The sequence below is a fragment of the Medicago truncatula genome, chromosome 3, assembly GCF_003473485.1.
Source record: "Medicago truncatula cultivar Jemalong A17 chromosome 3, MtrunA17r5.0-ANR, whole genome shotgun sequence".
NCBI lineage: Eukaryota > Viridiplantae > Streptophyta > Magnoliopsida > Fabales > Fabaceae > Medicago > Medicago truncatula.
In genome coordinates, this window is record NC_053044.1 from 51,606,859 (window position 1) to 51,628,375 (window position 21,517).

General features: G+C 34.2%; 2 protein-coding genes across 4 annotated transcripts; one reads left to right on the plus strand and one right to left on the minus strand.

The window, feature by feature from the left end:
* On the minus strand, nt 1-665 carry LOC11423246 (glutaredoxin-C10). The gene has a single exon (XM_003603111.4). It carries the CDS (start codon nt 594-596, stop codon nt 240-242), a length of 357 nt encoding a protein of 118 aa, XP_003603159.1. The 5' UTR covers nt 597-665; the 3' UTR covers nt 1-239.
* Nucleotides 666-16,711: 16,046 nt separating this feature from the next.
* LOC11431841 (heat stress transcription factor A-2) lies at nt 16,712-19,553 on the plus strand. 3 transcript variants are annotated; one of them, XM_039831809.1, is made up of 3 exons: nt 16,712-17,171; nt 17,413-18,293; nt 18,394-19,553. In XM_039831809.1, the coding sequence occupies exons 1-2, from the start codon at nt 16,857-16,859 to the stop codon at nt 18,232-18,234; spliced, it is 1,137 nt and encodes a 378-aa protein (XP_039687743.1). In that variant the 5' UTR covers nt 16,712-16,856; the 3' UTR covers nt 18,235-18,293; nt 18,394-19,553. The 3 variants fall into 3 exon arrangements, with proteins under 3 accessions (XP_039687743.1, XP_039687744.1, XP_039687742.1); XM_039831810.1 differs by having other exon boundaries at nt 18,559-19,553; XM_039831808.1 differs by having other exon boundaries at nt 16,713-17,171; nt 18,391-19,553.
* The last annotated feature ends 1,964 nt before the right edge of the window (nt 19,554-21,517 follow it).

Below are 21,517 nucleotides of genomic sequence, written 5' to 3' on the forward strand. Positions count from 1 at the left end.
TGAGAGCAAATGAAAATTATTCCTTTTGATTGATTAAACAAGGTAGAATTTTCCAATAATAGTACTTGGCTGTTTCAATTCACTCGTTACTCTCTAACTAACTGATTCACTCAGACATTCACCGTCCATTACACAAATTGGAATTTCATTTCCAGATAGAAAGTAAAAAAACCCTAAATTATACATCAATTTTTTGGGAGAGCGAAAGGATAAATATATAGTAGGAATGAGTTATGATATCAATTCCAAAGAGCACCAACTTGAACAAGCTTGGGAACGAGGTGACCGGTGACATGAAGAGCAACAAGGGACTCCAAGCCACCGATGCAGATACCGCCGATGAAAGCAGCGGGAGTGAGAGAGTGATCGGAGGTGGTGGGGACGGCGGGGATCTCGTTGTCATCCAATTGGATAACGGTGGGATGAACGCCGATGGTGAAGAGGAGATTCCTCATGACATGGCACATGCAGCATGAGGAGGATCGGGTGAAGATGATGACAGGGTGTTCTGATATGAGGCGGTTGATTCGAGTTTCTGTGGATTCGTCTATGTCCATGGATAGAGAAGATGAAGAGGGTGAGTTGGAGTTGGACATGATGGTAGAAGCAGTGAGGTTGAGGACGGTTTTGCAGCATATATATATATAGATCAGTGTTGTGTTAGGAGGTAGCGAAGAGTTTGGAGGGGGTTTTTATATTGGGAGCTTCTATGGTGCAGTTAAAAAAATGACTTTTTTAAAAAAATCATTTTGTTTAACCAATAGCATAGTTGTTCATGCCATGTCAGCTAGTGTCTTTGTGATGGACCACTGTAACACTAAATTTTACTTTATTACAAATCAGTCCTCATACAAAACATTAATTGATTTATTAACTTATTTTATTTAAAATTTCTAAAAAAATAAAATCATTATTTGTTCTTCATCTTTTCAATTTGTTCAACCTTTCTTCACGTTCTGCATATTATTCATTTTTCTTCATCTTCTTCCCAAAATGGAAGACATGACCATCACTGACAAAAATCATTCTTAACCCAATTCAAAATCGAAATCGAAATTGAAATCCATTCAAAATCTTGAGTTCCTCATCTCAAAATCGAAATCCATTTGAAATCCAATTCTTCCATTCAAAATCAAAATCATGTTCTTCCATGCGGTTTGAAATCGAAATGCAATTCCGCTTTGAACCGGTTCGTATCATTCAAAAACTAAGTGAGATTGTTCTATCGCATAATCTTGTATCTAATCATGTTCGCTCGAAATCATGTTCTTCTGCTTGCTTTGAACCGGTTCATAATCCTGCATCTAATCCTTCCCCAATTTCATTTATTTTTTCAATCTCACTTAGTTTTTTCATTGATTAATAATTTATTTGTTTATATTTAATTCAAGGTTGATTGGTAAAAAATAATAATAATAAAAAAATGTTTAATTTTGATTTAATCAAGGACACAATTGCAACAAGTAAAAATATAGTGGTACACCATATGAGCAAATGTACAATGCGCACTAAAATTTGATGTGACATGCATTAAATACACAGATGTATTATGATCGGTCATTCTAATGACTTCACCAAAAAAGTCATTTTAACGACTTCACCGTAGAATTTCCCTTTTATTCTATTTTTATAAACAAAATGAAAATGGAAAATGGAAGGAAATCATAGTGCTTGCTCACATCGCGTAGGCACATACTTTTCTTGGTAGCAGAAATAAATTTTAGTTGAGTTTTGCTCCAAAAATTAATCACGATTAAGGCAAATCTCAAAAACTCAAACAGAGTTTACAAATATATTTACATATATATTATTCTTAATTAGTAGTCATCACAACATTATATGGAATTAAACTCCTAATTTTGTAAATGAATCGTCTTCTTTTCAATTAAACCAACATTCATTAACCACATAAACTTTTTTTGTTTTTTAGAGGATTAGCCACGTAGTCACATACTACAGCAAGTACTATTTTGTGTTTTCATCTTCTTAATCTTATATATGCCGTCTTTGCCACTAAACCACTTTAAAGCTCCTTTACCTTTTCGGTAAACTAAACAGCCATTTTGATATTTCAATGTGTGACATTTTATATGTTATAATTTTTATGACACAATATGGTTATAATTTTCAAATGTATTAATTATAAATATACTACCCAATGTTTTTCAATTAATTAATTTGATCATCAAATGAGTTTTTTGTTGGTGATTTTGATCGTCGACGCTTAATTTTCCATATATCTATCTCTTCACGTATGATAACACAATCTATTATCCCATTTTCTCTTTATTAAAAAACTTATATAATTCTATCCATATATCATTTTTCTTATGCAGATGTGTAAAAGATATATATCAAAATTTGCAATTTATTTATTCTAATTAATGAGTATGTTATTTGTAATGTTGTTAGCCAGAAAAAATGGTATGTGTAATGCAATTTCGAACTTATATCAAATGAATATAAAAAAAATAGATTTCTTTTAAGCAGTAAAACAAACTAAAATTTATGTTGTTAATATTAGTCTTTTGGCGAAATGGAAATGGAGGTTGTTGGATGGGGAAAAGGCTTTGTGGAAGGAGGTTTTGAGGGAGAAATATGGTCCTAGTGTCACTAGTATGTTGGATGGTAGTTTGAACCAAACTTGGAGGTCGGCGTCAATTTGGTGGAAGGATGTGGTTAATCTTGGAAATTTCGGTTCTCAAGGGTGGTTTAATTCGGAGATGCAAAGAGTAATTGGGGACAGTATGTATACTAGTTTTTGGAATGATAAGTGGTGTAGGGAAGGTTTGTTGAGGAGGAAATATCCTAGGCTTTTTGCGATTTGAAACCAAAAAGTCTCGGTGGTGGGTGAGATAGGGATGGTGGATGGTGGTTCTACGGTTTGGAATTTTGATTGGAGAAGGGAATTTTTTGCTTGGGAAGAAGATTTATACTTGAGGTTATTGGCGGACTTGGAGGGGATGCGTTGGATGAATGGGGTGGATAGATGGAGGTGGTGTTTAGAAGATTCGGGTATTTTCTCAGTTAAATCAACCTATAAAAAGCTTGAAGGCTTAGTGTTGAGAAAAGAGATTTGGAGTGAGAAGGTTAAGAGGGTGTTTAGTAATTTGTGGAAGAGTCTGGCGCCTTCGAGAGTTGTGGCATTCTCTTGGAAGCTTCTTCACAATCGAGTTCCAACTAGGATGAACCTTGCGGAGAGGCATGCGACGATTTGAGTTTTATGGAAAGCAAGGAGCAATAGAGTTTTCAATAACTTGCATATGGAGGCGGGAGAGTTGGTGGATGAGCAGGCCCGGCCCTGAGGGGGTGCAAACAGCTCAACAGAGCTGGGCCTCCCTCAATCATGGGCCTAAATTTTATTTTTTAATACCCACTAGTATTAATGCCCTCCAATTTTTTTTTTAATACCCCCAGCCATTTTCTGTCCCCTTGTTTTAGCCTTTTAAGCCTACTAGAATTACGTCCTCTTGCTTTTGATGTTAAGTGGGGGTTCCTCATGTATACAGTAGTCATTTTCACCTTTGGGTGTACCGCCACCTTATATTTATCTTTTAAAAAATATAAATAGATCATTGCATTTTTTTTAAAAATGTGTTTTGATTTTATCACTGGCCTCTTTTTATTCCCGGAACCGAGCCTCCGAATTCTTAGGGACGTCCTTCTGGATGAGATTAAGGTCTTGTCTTGGTGTTGGACTTTGGATAGATTGTTGAAGCAGCCGTGTTTGTATTACGAGTGGTGCTGGAACTCAAAGGAATGTTTATCAAGATAATGGGGGCTTGTCTAGTTTGGGCCCCTTTGTTTTGTGCTGCTGTCTGGTGCGTTTTGGTGGTCTGTCTTTTCTGATTTTGCTGCTGCTGTTACTGTCTGGGTGCTCTACTGTTGTCTGTGCTGGCTGGGGAGTGCTGCTGTCTGCTTTCTGCAGGTGCTGCCTGTGTTCTGTTGTTACTGTTAGCAGCTGCAACCGTGTGGTTTTGGTTGTTAGCTAGCTAGGAGGCTGTTTGGTTTTTGTTGGTGGTAGCTTTAGTGGTTGTTGACTGTTTTAGTTCCTGTTTTATATTGCTAAGTAGGAACATAGGGGTTTTTTTTTATTGAGTTTTTCTTTGGTGGAGAGATGCCGGCATTTTAAGGCTCTCTTATGTTGTACTCTTTTTTCTCCTATGCGGGTAAAGTACGGCTTGCGCTTGCCTTGCTTAATAAAATTTGCAGATTAAAAAAAAAAAAACTAAAATTTATGTAGTAAATATTCATGACTTTTTTTTGTTTATAGAGGAATGTCTGACAAAAGAATTGTCTAGAGCAACAACATGCAACATAGATGATAAATCTGAAGATGGTACATCTGAAACCACCAAATTCTTAGAAATCCTAACTTGTAACTTAGTGAAACAATTAACTGTGAAGTCGTTTTTTTAAAAGATAGTATAAAGCAACTTAACATAACAATGTCGATTAGATAATTTCTTAATCAAACTGCCAAACTTAGGTGATGTTTAGGGTGGGAGACCTTCTTAGGTCTCCTACCGTAGGAGACCTCTTTTTTTTTTTTTTTACAACTAATATGATTTTTTTATTTTAGAATAATATGGGTGCTTATTGACCCTTAGATAAGAATTAAATGATTGAGATTAAAAACCCTCTTTTAAACAACACATGTTCCTTGCTACATGATATCTTGTTTGTATGGATTATTCATCTTCTCCATATCAAAAGTGCAGATTCTAAATCAAAAATATCATGTTGAAAGTGTATGCATCTTGCAGGGAACACACGAAAATATACATGTTGAAAGTGTATGCTTGCTGGGAATGTATGCAGCTTGCAGGAAACACGCGAGGATGGTGGTGGTAACATTGTAGGATTTATAAGCTTCTTAATCCTTCATGACAAAAAAATTTATTACAAATTCAATTGTTTTTTTAAAGTTCAAGATTAATGTTTTAAATATACCATCCTAGTGGGTGGGTCATGCTGCAAACAAATATATGCTATTTCAAAACCTTCTTTCTAAATCTAATGGCTGGCATCGATTTTGAAATTAAAAAAAAAGAGTAAAAATTGTAATCTCCTACAGTAGGAGACCCATTAAAGTTGCCTACCGTAGCCAACACCCTAAACTTATAAAAACAAATTCAAGCGATCCTCAACTAAGTGAATCACATATAAGAAATTACCATTCAGAACGAGAATTAGTTAAAAAAATGTACGATAATTATACTTTTAGAAGTAAGCTTACCAAGAAATGTCATTTTATATAACTACCACCAAATGAATTCCATTAAGCTTTAATGGATTTGACATCTGGTGGTTGAGTTGAATACCAGGGACTTTTTATTAGTGGTTGATTATAAATTATGTATATAAACAGACTTAATGCCTATACTCCATTCCATTTTAATTCTGTCGTGAATACCCCCGTCTCTGTCTCAAAATGTATGGGAATAAACAAATCTTGTGGATCTAACTTGATTACTTAGCATATTTTCCCATAAAGTGGAAGTCACATGTCATGGTTTCGGACCTTAACCAAGTTTGATTCCTTCCGACGGGCCAAAGTAGATACTTAATAAATGACCAGTTGAACTTGACGTATGCTCCTTCCAATAATTTCACGTACAATTACATCAATCAATCAAATAATAACAACTAAAACACCATTGTTCATCATATACAAATTATTTGTTTACTTTGAATTTTGGTGAGTTTGGTAAATTTATCTCTTATCTCATTTTTTAACAAATCATTCATTCTGATTTAAACAGTCTATTTTAATCATTCATCATTTATCTCACAAATACACTAAATTCACTCAAATCACCAAATAATAAAGATAATCAATTCATTTCTCAAATTATTTGGGAAGTGCAGTACTTCTTCACTTTTCTCTGCTACCTCATTCTTTCTTAAATATAGTCCAACAAAAAAAAAACAGCACGGTGCTAATTTATGAGCAAAACCATGCAAATATGAAGCAACTGGTAAATACAAAATATAAATGGTGTCATTGATCATTTTGACTTATAGCTGTAGAGAATACACGTAAACAAAAAAATTAAAGGCACATAGATGTAGTTGACTCAAGTACTTTCAAATGGAGGTGCCAAAAGTTTATTTTATACTAAATAATAAATAAAAATAAATATAGAAGAAGGAAAAAATTAGGGGTAACCATAGCCCACCTAAGCCACCATGAGTCCTACTTCTTTTTCCCGTTCTTCGCACACAAGAACCAAAAAAAAATAGGCTTAATTGCACTTTTCCCCCCTATAGTTTGCCAATTGTGCGATTTTGCACCCCATAGTTTTAAACGAGCGATTTTGCCCCCTATAGTTTTCCCCCTTTCTGATTTTATGATCCCCGTGACATTTAGTGTTAGTTTTTTTTATCAATTAATGTGTGCCACGTGTGTAATTCCATTTTTTAAAAAATAAAAAATAGTATTTTTCAGATTTTGAGAGAAGGGGCACGTGATTTTTCAGATTTTAAGAAGAAATATCACGTGCCTCCTTCTCTCAAAATCTGAAAAATAACATTTTTTTTATTTTTTAAAAAATGGAATTACACACGTGGCACACATTAATTGATAAAAAACAGACATATCAACACTAAATGTCATGGGGACCATAAAATCAGAAAGGGGAAAAACTATAGGGGGCAAAATCGCTCGTTTAAAACTATGGGGTGCAAAATCGCACAATTGGCAAACTATAGGGGGGGAAAGTGCAATTAAGCCAAAAAAATATTTCAATATGTTTATGAATTGTATTTTTTATATAAAGGATGATAATACTCTTGTAACACATGTTAGGAGACTAGTTTTTTTTTTTTTGTTTAATTGCATATTTGGACCCCTATCTTTTCAAAAGTTGCGGTTATGGATCCCTAATTAATTTAAATACAAAACAACCCTCTATGTTTTGATTCTTTGGCAGTTTTGGTATTAAAAAAAAAAGAGTTATACTCGTTGTATAATATAACTTTTAATATACAAGTAATATATTGTTGTAAGATCGCATAAATATAAATATCCAATTTCTTTTATTTTTTTGTATGGATGATCATGAATATAATATAAAAATATTCATTGATTATCTTTGTTGAATTTTGATGTATACTATGAGTATGAGTTATTAAGTGAAGTAGCTCTACAATAGTTGCTTCTGGAGCAAGTTGATCCCCACACTTATGTGTTTTTCTACTCTGCTACAATTTATATTTTTTGTTGAAGGTGTTTGTGACATTTCAAAAATGAGCAATGCTATATATCAAGAAAGATTTTATCAAGAAAATTTTAAGAATGATATGGCAGAATAATCACCCTTAGATTTTATCAAGAAATAGTCTTGAAATTAATATTAGCCAATAAAATCTCAGCCTAGCCGGAAACCATGGGGTGGTGGGTGTTATGTATTTTTTTTTTTATGAAAAATTAATAAATGAGACTGAAATCTAAAGGTGATTATTGTGTCATGTCGTTCTTGGATATTTCTTATAAAATCATTCTTGATATCTAGCATTTTCCTTCAAAAATACACCAATAGAAGCAATAATAAAACTTTTATATTATCAATACAAAAAGTGGAGGCAGATTTGTGAACAACTCAAAAGAGATGTACATGAAATTAGCATTGATGGAGATGCTGTAGCAAAGTACACAGTGCACTATATGCAACACACGATATTAGCGAAAATTTACGTAAAAGAAATGCTATTAGCAAAATGGGAATGCCAAATAATTGGTTTGTGAATCATGTGGTTTATGGTGGCATACAGATCGATCAATCTACTTACATAGGCCCATCTATAATGGACTGTAGCGAACACGGTCCAATTTGTTTAGAAAATTGTCTTTGACAATGAAACCTTTATATTAAATACCTCCGGCGGTAGTTAACCACCGTTCTCCAAACTGCCGGCGGTTAACTGCCGCTGGAACTTAGCGGTAGTTAACAACCGCTGAGTTCTGCGAATAAACAAGAACGGAACCCTCATTTTTCCATTTTCCAGAAACACAAACACTAAAATCACAACTTCCAAATTTCTCCAAACTTGTACTTCACGAATTTGCGCCAAATTTCATCAATTAATTCATAAGTAAGTTCTTTTCTTCCTATTTACATGCAATGTAGTTTGTTTAGGGTGTTAGTTTTCATAAATTTGAGCAAAATGTTAGTTTTAGGTTAGGTTAGAAAATTGAAAATTAAGCATGATTTAGATGCTTTGATGGATTGTTTATGCTGTAATTGTTGTTTAGAGACAATGTAGGTACAATGTAGCCCTTTAGATGTTCAAATAGCACTAATTATGCTCCTAATTTAGAATGCACATAAGGTGTTTGATAAAATGCATAAGTGAGGATATCTTGCCTTTTTTGTGTAATTTTTTTTCAAATATCTTCAATTTTATAAAGTATATATGTTATAATTATTATAAGCTTGGATTTTTAAATTTTTTGGCAAGTTTGAAGAATGACATAATGTGGTATGTTATATAAATGTGGTATATTATAAGCTTGGATTTTAAGTGTGGATTTGTATTTTATTTTTTTTTGAATGCCTAAGTTTCATTTTTTATATGTTACATGTTACTTGGTTGGATTTTTATGCTATGTTAAATGCCTTAAAAGTATATAGTTTTTAAGGAAATGCTTAAATACATTGTCCACTTATTTGTGTTTTTTTTAAATTTGTTTTGAACAGATATGGCTAGGGACGAGGAGGAGCGGCAGCGGGTTATTAGAGAGGATAGGATGCACAAAGGCAAAGCAGCGAGTACCGCTAGCGCTAGGGGAGAAAAGGTGGATCAAAACCCGTATGTCCCAAAGGCTCAGAAGCGGAGGGACGCGAGGCCAGGTGTAGAGAGCTCACAACCACATATGGATTACTCCTCCCAGGTGGTTGATCCGACACCAGCGCATGATGATGCTGTGTATGAGGAGGGTTTTGTTGGATATGATCGGATGGAGGAGGATAAAATGTTTTATCATCCGTAGGACGATGCAGAGGATGAGGAGGTGCCAGAGGTTGTTGTGGCGGATTATATGGAGGCAGATAATGTTATTCATGAGGGTGAGCCTGAGCCTCAGACTCAGCGACGACGTCGTTGTGTTCCACCGATACTGCCATATCCTGTTGAAGAGCCTCCCTATCCTGGAGGACCTGATGAGACCACGTCACTGTTGTCCGACTACGCGAGGCACGTGGCGAACCCTCTTTGGGTGAACCATCATAATGTAAGTGTTTAAATTATTTAAAATTCTTTAAATGCTTTAAAGTGATTATTTAAAATAATGTAGCGTAAATATTATAATTATTTAAAATAATCTAGCGTAAATGTTTTAATTATTTAAAAGAATGTAGCGTAAGTGTTTTAATTATAATATTATGTAGCGTAAGTATTTTAATTATTTATTATTATGTAGTTAAGTGTTTTAATTATTTAAAAGAATGTAGCGTTAGTGTTTTAATTATATAATATTATGTAGCGTAAGTGTTTTAATTACTTAAAAGAATGTAGCGTTAGTGTTTTAATTATATAATATTATGTAGCGTAAGTGTTCTAATTGTTTAATATTATGTAGCGTAAGTGTTTTAATTATATAAAATAGTGACAATGTCTTAATTAATTTGAATTTCAGATGTGGCATGATCAGACGGGTTACAAGTGTATAAATGCAGGGAAAAAGATGAAAGAGCTTGGTAAGCCGAAGGCGGGTTTGAGGTGGGTTTGGGAGCATGTGGAGGGGTCTGGCCTACATGATTTGATATACACGAGGTATTCTACCGTGACTCATGCCATGATACGTGCTATGTGCGAGAGGTGGCACACGGAGACCAGTAGTTTTCATCTACCTGTTGGGAGATGACAATCACTTTGGACGATGTTCATAATCTCCTACACTTTCCTATTCACGGCCGCATGTTGGACCACGATGAGGCAATGGGTCAGGAGCGTGCGATTGATTTGATGACCAGGTTGTTGGGCATGTCAGATGATGATGCTAGGGCTGAGATTAGGACTGGGTCTGCTGGTCATATCAGTTATCCCACACTGAAGCGGGTTTATGATGACCACCTGAGAGAGGCTAGATGGCTGGAGGACCCACAGACGAGGGAGGAATTGCAGGAGAGAGCCAGGAGGAGACAGTGGTGTATGAGGAGTTTTCTTCTATATCTCGTTGGTTGTGCGTTGTTCACTAACAAAACGAACAGACACATCGACTTGATATATCTTGATTGTATGGCGGACTTGCAGGCGATTGGGAAGTGGTCATGGGGAGGGATGGCCTTAGCGTACCTGTACGACTATCTGGATGATTATGTTATTCTGAATAACAGAACGATGACTGGGAGTATGACTCTTTTTATAGTAATAATTTAATATTTATCTTCATTTCTTTATGAATTTATTTTATAATTTTTATTATCATGTTAGATTATTTTTTCCTAAGTTAGACTGCATTTATTTAGGATTTAATTTAAATTTTTATGTGAAGCTTTTATAATGTATATCATTTATTTGTTGCAGGGATGGATTTTTGAGCATTTGTCAGGTCCGTACCCAAGGAAGAAAAACAAGGATGGACGCGCGGAGAGACCATGTGCTGGGAGATGGCTTACATGCAAAGGGCATAAAGATGTGCACATTACCGCTCACGGCTTGATCGCTTAGAGGTGAATGACGTCAGATTTTCTACTTATGGTGATCACCGAGAGATACGCCCTTTTCAGCTTATTGTCACTTACTCGGGATGACTGATGTGCGGGAAGGAGATGATGTACCGTCATTTACCTGAGCGGGTAAAGAGGCAGCTTTTCTATGTACAAGATGTTCCCATCTATCATATGTCGCTCAGGTGCCTACGCATTCGCTGACCACCGTGCCGCAAAACGCTCAGGTGTGGTTCTTCACTGCTTGGGGAGATGCGTGTGAGAGATCATGGCATCATGCGCCTGGCTACATGGCTTGGTATACCAAAGTCTCTCACCCTCGTATTCTCCCACCTGATGAAGGATCTCCTCCCAGGGCGGCGAACGTGGAGCAGATCATAGAGGAGGAGCATACCAGAGAGATGTTTGACACACTGACGATCATCCGAGATGTGGTGCATATAACTGATGATATTGTGACCAGGAAAGCCGAGATGACTAAAGAGGATATTGTCCAGGAGGTGATGCGGATAGCCGGTACTGGTCGCCCTGCCCTTACGTATCAGATTGTCAGGCGGCGCAGGGGGTCGAGGCATGCTAGGCAGCAGGGTTGATTATGATTAGGGTTTTTTTATGTACTTTTTTACTGTGATGATAATTATGACATGTTCCGTACATTTTGGTATTTGTATGACATTTTCCGACATACCTTTTATATTATCTTTTGCGTTTTAATTTTATCTGTTAAATATTATTTTGAACGTTTGTTTTAATATCCCGACATATCCTGGTTATTTACTTTAATTTGCAATTGGATGCAAAAACATGCCAAAGTTCCTGAAAAAACCTGATTCTGTTAACTGGTATGAACGGCAGTTAACTGCCGCTGGTGTCAGCGGTTATTAACTGCCGCTGGTGCCAGCGGTTGTTAACTGTCGGCCAATCATTTAACGGTTGTTAACTGCCGTTGGAGGCATTTACGTATTTTACTTATGTCAATAGGAAGATTTCATTGTCAAAAAAAACAATTTTCTTTATAGTTTACGTTTGCAATCAGACACCTCAAACCGACGAAAATATCTTCAACCTCGACTAAAAAGTAAAAATCGTCTTATGCTTGCGCTATTCACAAGTGGAAAGAAAATGCCGAAATGGGTTTGCAATCTACAATAGAACAAGTTGCAAAATTGTAATTTTAATCAGGGTTAATAGACTTTTACTTCCTGCCATTTGGAGGTCTTTTGGTTTACCCCCCTATGAAAAAAAACTTGGAGATTTCCCCCTGTAAAATAAAGATTATTTGGTTTACCCCCTCCCAGCCAACAGTCAGAACAGTCAGCATCTGACTGGATAAATTTGATGACGTGACGTGCTGACATAGTATTTTATTTATTTTTTGATTTTTTTAATCTCCACATGGCATAATTAAAAAAACACTTTTTTATAAACCGAAGAAATCTTTTTATTTTGAAAAAAAATCTGAAATTTTTTTAATTTTGATTTTTTTCTATTTTTTGTTTTTATTTTATTTTGATAATTAAATTTCAGAAGTTTTAAATATCTTCTAAATTTTAAAAAATTAATATTTTTGAGGAGAAAAATAATATTAAAAATCCCAAACACAACTCGGTAGGGACACAATAATTTTCTTTTACAAAAAATAATATTAAAGATGGGAAATACCTAAAGTACCCAAAATCTAAAATAAAAAATCCCAAATTATTTTCTCCACTCCTCTTCTTCTCCCCAGCGATCCTCTTCTTCTCTTCTCCCCCTTTACTTGCTTTCTGTTTTTCCAGCAACAAACACAACCCAGTAACAACACACAACACAAATCTTCCATATCTAATTCTCCAATTCCAGAAGAAATACAATCTTCAATTTTTAAAAATCCCTATAATTTTCAATTCTCCAAATTTATCATAATGAACAAATGTAGAATTTTAGGGTTTGAAAGAAAGAGCTTCTGAGAGATTTGTTGTTATTCTGTTGTTGTTGATCTGTTGTTGTTTTGAAGGATATAGGGTTTGATGAGCTTGAGAGATTTTTTTTAGATGATGTGTTTTTGTGTGCTTTGTTGTTTATGATGTGTTGTTGTTGTGTTGTTAATGATTGATCTAGAAACTGAAAATTGATGAGAAGAGGATGGATTGGAACAACCAGGAAAGAAGAGAGAAGAGATTGTTGGAAAAGAGAGTCATGAACAAGATGAAAAAATCAGATTTTTTTTTTCAAAAATTAAAAAAATCAGAAAAACATTCAGATTTTTTTTTCGAAATTTAAAAAATTAGAAAAAAAATTTGGATTTTTTTTTAAATTAAGAAGATATTTAAAAGTTCTGAAATTTAATTATCAAAATAAAAAAAACAAAAAATAGATAAAAATCGAAATTACAAAAATTTCAGATTTTTTTCAAAATAAAAAGATTTTTTGTTTTTTAATTTTTATAAATTCTGCCACATGGAAATTAAAAAAATCAAAAAATAAATAAAATATCATGTGAGCATGCCACATCATAAATAAAAACCAAAGAATCTTTATTTTACTGGAAGAATCTCCAAAAAAAATTCTTCATAGGGATAAATCAAAAGATCCTTAAATGGAAGGGTGTAAAAGTCTATTAACCCTTTTAATCCCTCTGCATGCAACTCCTTCTTCTTCAACTACAGGTTTATTTCCTCAAATTGCCACTTGCTAGCGAGGACAGAAGACAAGAGTTCACAAAAAAGAAACTGCAAACGACACAACAACACAACGTTGTTGTTTAAAAAAAAAATATGACGATGCTCTTTCCTGTCATTTCAGCCAATTGATTTTCATTTTGAAAACACACTAAATATTCATTTATGATGCTTTGTGGTTCATTGAATTAGAATTTAAGAGACGAATACAACCATGAACCATGGGTGTTTGTTGTGCGGCTTGATTCGATTTTGAAAAAAGTCATTCGGACTGCAAGATAGATAAGTGTGCAATTTGGTTTGTTCGGTTGACTTTTAAAATAAAATTCGAATCAAACCAAATCAAACGAATGTGATTTGTATTAGATCAATTGGTACGGTTTTTATAGACAATAACTTTTTTTTGTTTCCAACATTAAAATGAAATTAAAAATCTAAAACACAACATATTTTTAACAATTTATAAATTTCATCCAACATTACAATTTTATGTTCATTCAACAATGTTACCAATTACGTAGACCAAATTTAAACGCGGACAAAAAGTAGTCATGTTTTGTAAGAAATTGATGTAAGATTTTTACATGTCATAAAACTATTTATACGTAAGTATAATAGGATCGTTTCGACAGGGAGTTGCGTATTTCATAAGCATTTTCACAATATTTGTCACATTAAGTGTTTGGGTATAATAAATTGTTTGTTTGCGTAAAACTATTTTCCTATTTGACAAAAAAGTAAAACAAGAAGAGATACGGCTATTTCGCTTGCGGTCAGAGACATCAACCAAGTGTAACGGCTGCAATCTCTCGATCGATTAACGAATTCTAGTTTTTTAAACGATATTATCACAATCACTCGACAATATCATTCGTGTTCAAATGATATCGTTATTTCTAAGGGATCGTTTAAACATCGATTTCCCAAACATTTAAACGCTCACAAATTCGATTGGATAGTTTAATCGACGATTTCCCAACCGATTAAATTACCCAAAAGCATTAAGTCCTAGATTAAAAGTGATTATCAAATATTAACATCCATGTCTAGAGTGATAACTTAAGATAGATTGTTATTCTATTTCTAGATTCAAAAGTATGTGTCCATGTCATTTTGAATCTCAATAAAACATTAAATGCAAGAATAACAACAATATTGAATAAATAGCTAAAACAATATATTAAATGATCAAAAGATTACATAATAGCTTGTTTGAATACCTCAAAACCACAAGAGTAGATGTAGCTACATATGTCTATGATAGCTTTGCATAGGATGAAGTGAAGATGCAGATTCCATGATAAGATCCCTGATGTCTCAACAAATCTTGGCTTGAATCTACTCCTAACTACCTTGCTTCGTGTTTCTCTCTCTAGAAAAGCCCTAGTCTCTCTCTAAAAACCAGAAAAATGTAAATAAAATAGTAATGGAATGGTTAGAAAGAGAAGAGAAAACTATTTATATGGGCCACTTCTGCGAAATTTTGCTAATAGCTAAATATTTCGCTATTAGCGAAATGTGTGAAATATGCCTCTGCACCAATGGAGTTGCTCCATGTGGTTCTTATCCACTTGATCCTCCTGAGTTTCGCCTCCAACTACGCTGATAGCGAAACTCCCTGTGAGCTTTTCGCCAATAACGACATTTTCGCCAATAGCGACATTTTCGCCAATGGCGAATTTCTTGAAATCTTGCTTCTCACTTCGCCCCCAGCTTCGCTGATGGCGAAACTTCCTGTGAGATTTTCGCTATTAGCGAAATATTCGCTTATAGCGACTTTCTTGTGAACTTTTGGCAATTCTTGCTCCTTGCTTGTATTTTCCGGCACAAAAAGGTAAAGTAAGGCATGCGAAGCATAAATGGCATTAAGCCACATAATTGAAGCTTTTCCATCAATAATTTGTAAAACAACTCATCAAACATGCCTAAACTAACACATGAATTAGATCATTTTGAGCACTTATCAGAAATACAAAAGACTACATTTTTTTATCATTCTCTAAGAGTTCAAGTAGTACATAAATACATTTTTGAAAGAAATAGCAAAGAAGAAACTTAGCAGAAGAAAAAATATGTCATTTTATTAAAGTTTTCATTAAGTTTCTTTGAGTATTGGTCTAAGTGATATATATTTTATTAGTATTTTTCTTATATTGCTGTTTGGTTTGGTTTGGTTGGTAAAATGAAAACCGCAAACCGAACCAAACCATGTGGTTAAGTAAAAAATTGATCTGAATAAATGGAAACCAAATGCGATTTTTTGCGGCTTCGGTTTGAATTGGTTTGATTTACGGTTTTTCTATTGGATTGATTCGGTTTTGAACACCCCTGGTTACGCCACCATAAGAGAATGTGATTAGAACATAATGGTAAATAGAGGTTTTAATTATCGTTCATAGAACGACAATTAACTACTACTCCCTCTGTTTTAAAATGAGTGTCACTTTAACACAAATAGTTTATTTCAAAATGAATGTCATTTTCACTTTTCAATGTACTATTAATTACATATTTTTACAATAGTACTCTTAAATTATTACTATGCACAGAATTTCTAAAGTATCCTAATGAAAAATGCACCAATAAGTAACAGCTATTTTAGTAAAAGTGTCATGTCTTTGGATAACATTATTGCATTTTTTAATATATGCGTAACAACCTTAGACGACATTCATTTTGAAACTAAGGGAATAGTTGAGACCAAATAGTAAGATATTATTTATAGTCACTAAAAAAACTACTCCCTCCGTCTCTGAATAAGTGACCTATTTGTAAAAAATATTTGTCCCATAATACTTGACCTTCTCAGATTTCTAAGCAAAATTTGACAGATTTATCCCTTATAAATACTTTTTGTGGTCCCCATGTTAAAGTTTGTAGTGGAACAAAGAAAGTAATCATTACTTAAAAGTGAAAAAGTTTCAAAATAATGACAAGGGCAGCTCAGTAATAGTATCACTCTCTTTCTTTTATCTTTACACTTTTCTTAATCTGTGTGAAATGGTCAAATAGGTCACTTATTAAGGGACGGAGGGAGTATAAAACAAACTATAGGTGTCTATAGAGCAATTATAGGATGCTAAATGTTAGATGACATTGACACCCCAATATCAAGAATTGAGATCACGGTCGTTTGAGATATCACTGTTAAAATTCATAGTAAAAAAAAAAAAAAAATTATTTTAAGAAAAAATCAGAAATGTCTTAAAATCTAGACCGTTTGTTTAAGTTTGATCAGACAGAAATGAGTTGTCTGTCATCTGTAGCTGGCGCACAATTGTGGCGACCACAGTCAATCGATTTCCTCAGTCGAGAACTTTCCAGAACTTGTCCCAAAAAATATCTTATGCCACGTAACAGTACCAAATGTCAGAAGTTTCTGACAATTTTCAAAAAGTTCCAACACCATCCACCGCCTTAAATTAAGTTGCTCCATTTCACTCTTCCCTAATCCCCAAACTAGAACATACCATAACTACCTTTCGTACTTACCTTATCACAAGCGAGCTTTCTTTAGAAATCAATGAAGGGAATTAGAGTGAAAGAGGAAGAAACATTAGCATATGTCAGTGTTGTTGGTTCAACATCTTCATCTTCCTCTTCGTGTTCTAATCTTACTCCAAAACCAATGGAAGGGTTACATGAAATGGGTCCACCTCCATTTCTCACCAAAACCTTTGATGTTGTTGAAGATCCATCCACTGATTCGATTGTTTCATGGAGTGGAGCTCGTAACAGTTTCGTTGTTTGGGATCTTCATAAATTCTCCACTGCTATTTTACCTCGTTACTTCAAACACAGTAATTTCTCTAGTTTCGTTCGACAACTCAATACCTATGTAAGTAAACTATCACTTTTGAATTTTGAATTTTGATTTTATTTGATCGTTGTTATAATTATAATTAGTTGAAAATTTGGTATTTATTAGTTAGCTCAGTCCACACATATAATAATTACATGGAATTACTTTCATTATTACCAATGTCGATGTATCCGGTGTTTGTGTATTTCTTTGTGTTTATCAAACTTAATATGTTTTTTTATTTTTTTTTTATTTTTTTATGTCTGTTCATATGCAGGGTTTTAGAAAAGTTGATCCGGATCGATGGGAGTTTGCGAACGAAGGGTTTTTGGCTGGACAGAGGAACTTGTTGAAAACAATCAAGAGAAGAAGAAATTTGACACAATCACAAGCTATGCAGCAAGAAACCGGTGGTTCCTGTATTGAATTAGGGGAGTTTGGTCTTGAAGGTGAGATTGAGAGGTTGAGAAGGGATAGGGCTGTTTTGATGGCTGAAATTGTGAAGTTAAGGCAGCAGCAGCATAATTCAAGGGAGCAATTATCTGCTATGGAAGCTAGGTTGTTGGTTACTGAGAAGAAACATCAACAGATGATGAATTTCCTTGCAAAAGCACTCAGCAATCAATCTTTTATACAACAATTGGCACAGAATAGAGAGTTGAAAGGCGTTGAAATGAAGCGAAAACGGAGGCTCACAGCTAGTTTGAGTTTGGAGAATTTGCAAAATGATTCTGGAGCTATAAGGGCTGTGCCAATTGAATCTGTGGTTGATTACTCTTGTCAAGAACAGCAAGAGGGTTTGACTACTATTGAGTCTGAGATGGAGACACTGTTAAGTGCTTATGATAATGAATCAAGCAGTGAAGTTAAGGACTACACTGCATTGAGTTCAGTTCCAACTGGTAATGAGAGTAATTTGGGTGATGCTGTGTGGGAGGATTTACTGAACCAAGAGTTGGTGGGTGGGAATCCAGAAGATGAAGTTGTGATTGGTGATTTCTCTCAAATTGATGTGCCTGTGGAGGATTTGGTAGAAAAGAATGATAATTGGACTGTGGATTTGCAGAAACTTGTTGATCAAATGGGTTTTGAACCTTAGTGAAATCGTTTGTAGAATTGTTATCATTGTCTGTTTGTCACTTGAGTTGCACCTTGCTGGTATGAACTTTGTTATTGTTGTTGTTTTATGATTGATAATTGATAAATAATTTCTGTGATGGTAATTGATGTAGAATATGAATGGCTTTGTATGCAGCAGGGAAGATTGTACTGCAGAAGAGGCCATCACATGTGTATCCTTTATTTTTGAACTAAACAACATATTGTGGGAACAGTTTGAATAATTTGTTGTGCTAAATAAATATTTCTACTACTACCATACTATTTCTTATTCTGTCCTAATGTTCTTAACTACATTTTGCAGGCGTTGCCCAAAGTAAAGCAAATACTATTGTCAAGATGATTGAATGGGAAAAGTTGGGCTTGTAGTCTGCTACTTTATTAAACTGCCAAATTGTGTACTCAGAGAGCGTGCAGTGTAACGTTGATTGTTTTTACTAAAAAAAACACATTGATTCTTGAGCTGGTGGCTAGTTTTATGCATAACAACACATCATTTTTTACGACCATTCAACAAACCCCAGACACCGTGACAGTTTTCTGAGTTTGAGCTGATTTTGTTCCTCTTGGGAACTGTTTATCTCTAATGTATCTTGTGTTTGTTCTGCTCCTTTAGACTTGTCAAAGAGGATCCAAATTTCTTTGACCAGGATAAATTCTGGTCTTTGGTTTTTGTGTGTTCTGTACATTGTCCGCGTGTTAGAGCGGTCTAGGTGTATTGTGCAATTGTGCAGGTCTATTAATTAGCTGCAGTTTGCTTTCTTAGTTTCTGATTGTTTTGTTAATATCAGCGGAGGAGGATATGGTGTTTACTGGATTGCCTGAATTGTAAATCGAATGGCTTGGACAATACACCTATTAAGGGTGTTGATTGATGTCAGTTTGCTTCAGTGCTTACAAATGAATATGGTGGTCTCTGCTTTGTTGTTTTGCTGTTAGTGGAATGGTGGATTTGGCTTATTCGTTAGTGTTTTCGTTTGCAAATTGTAGTGCAATCGAGTGAATATTGGTGATTTGAAACTGCAGCTTTATTTTTGAGGTGGCATTGTGAAGTGAGTGTTGCTTGCTGGTGGACTTGTTGAGCCTTAGTTTTGTATTTTTTACTTTGTAGTAGAGTCTCATTGTTGTGTGTTGGTGTTTTCTTCTTGTAAACGGGGCCTGATGTTGTGATGGCTGTAAGGTGGAGTGTGTTGTTGGCCTGTATAATTATATGGTGATTAGCTTCAAGAGGCATTGGTGATTGTATTTAAGTGGGGGGTGTGTTGTTCCACTGCTAAATTTCTTGTTTTTTTTCTTTCATGTGTAGAGTAATATTTTGTCACTAAAAATTCGCCAAAATGTCCAACAAGGCTCTATAAAATCCACTTTAGAAGGTACCGTGAGCATAGCTCAGTTGGTAAGACAATGCATTATTATATGTATGGGTTGGAGTTCGAACCCCGGACACCTCACTTATTCACCTTATAAGGTGAATTCTAGCCACTAAGCTACCTAAAAAAAAATTCACTTTAGAATACAATCTTTTCGAATACTACTACTTCCTTTAGAAACCCTTATTATCCTAATAAAACTTGTAAAATACAATAATAGTTATTTGATTTGAATTACATAATCAAATCTAATTCAATAAACCCACTACTAATATAAATCAGCAAGTAGGATCATTTAGTGAAACCAAATCAAAAGGATACCCAATTTATTCTTTTGACTTTTCAAACATGTTTTCTTTCCAAACATGAATTTGTTGACCTTCTACAACCGGGTCATTGCCGATAGTGAAATTTTATAAAGTCATTTTTATCATTATCAATTTATCACACTCCTCCCCGTTAACGTAAAATTCCTGTTCTTGTCGTATCTTCATTTTGCACTGGCGATGACAAGTACAAGGCATCATTACTAGTAAATACTGTTGGTCCTGTATGAAGAGATTCATGAAGGTTCTAGGGCTTGTTTGCTTCATCAAGCACTAATTGATATGTGCAAATAACGAAACAAAACTAGGTGCAACAATATTAAGGTGAACGCTACGTTGCCTTGGAGTTTGGCTAAATAATGTTATGTTTTTGTTTTAATTCATTTAAAAATAAATTTTGTTTGCTGAATATCGATAATCAATCAAGATGCAATGTATCAAAGAAATTCCTAGTACTAAACTCACATTTATCCAAAGAGAAATGCTTGGAACTCTCTTTCTAATATTCTCTTATAATCACTTTTATATTGAGTGAAACTCACATTCTGATAATGAATTTGAGAACGGGTTTAGTATGTAATATGTGGGTCGCCATTCCGATTTTATTGAAATTAAAATCTATAATATCATTAGTCAAATTTCGTCTGACATTACTCATATCGTACAACATTTTACTTTTTTTTTATCCAAATTTTAATCCCTATATTTTTTTGTGGATAATATATTTTGTATCCAATTTTAATCCCTATATTTTTTTGTGGATAATATATTTTGTATCCCCGGAGCATTGGTTAAGGACCTCAAATAGTAACTCTTTATAAAAGTTTGTGCAATCAGTGTCTTGAAAATTGAAATTTTTTAAGTTTCAAAAAGTAATTTTTTAATTTAGCATGTTTAAAGAGACCTCAAAAAACCATTTTTTTTAAGGCTATCATCTCTATATTTTGTGGCACAAAAATTAATTTTCATAAATTAATTATAAAATCCAGCATAGAAGAATAGATAATACTTAGAAATATCCTCTTCAACCCAAATCTTCCTTTAGTCCAATCCTAATTAAATGGGACTAATTAACTAACATGTTCCTACGACTTATGTCTTTTTTCTTTGATAAAACCTGTGACTCTGTCTGAAGTATATTCAATTAAACGTACACCATTGATTCCTTAGCAATTGCAAAGCATAAATACTAGTCAAAATGACTAAAGTAAAAAAGGTGTTCACAGTAATTCCTAATTATCCATTATTATTCTTTTAGGCTAAAGAATAAATTTGTGATTATCATCTTGCTCATTGATTTTAGCTCTCGTGACTCCTCCGTATCGAGTAGGACAAGAAGCGCTTATAGTATCTAAGTTATGTTCAATCGTGCATAGCCCTCAGGAAGTTAGGAATAGGATGCATAATGGAATTTTTTTGTGCTTCTCGATTTTGGGGTACATGCACTTAATTATATACCTCACCTAAACTTTATATTTAAACATTCACAAGGGTACAAAACAAACACATGCACAAGCCCGTAGGTATCTTTTCAACCCAACGTGACTCATGATCCTCCATTATTTTT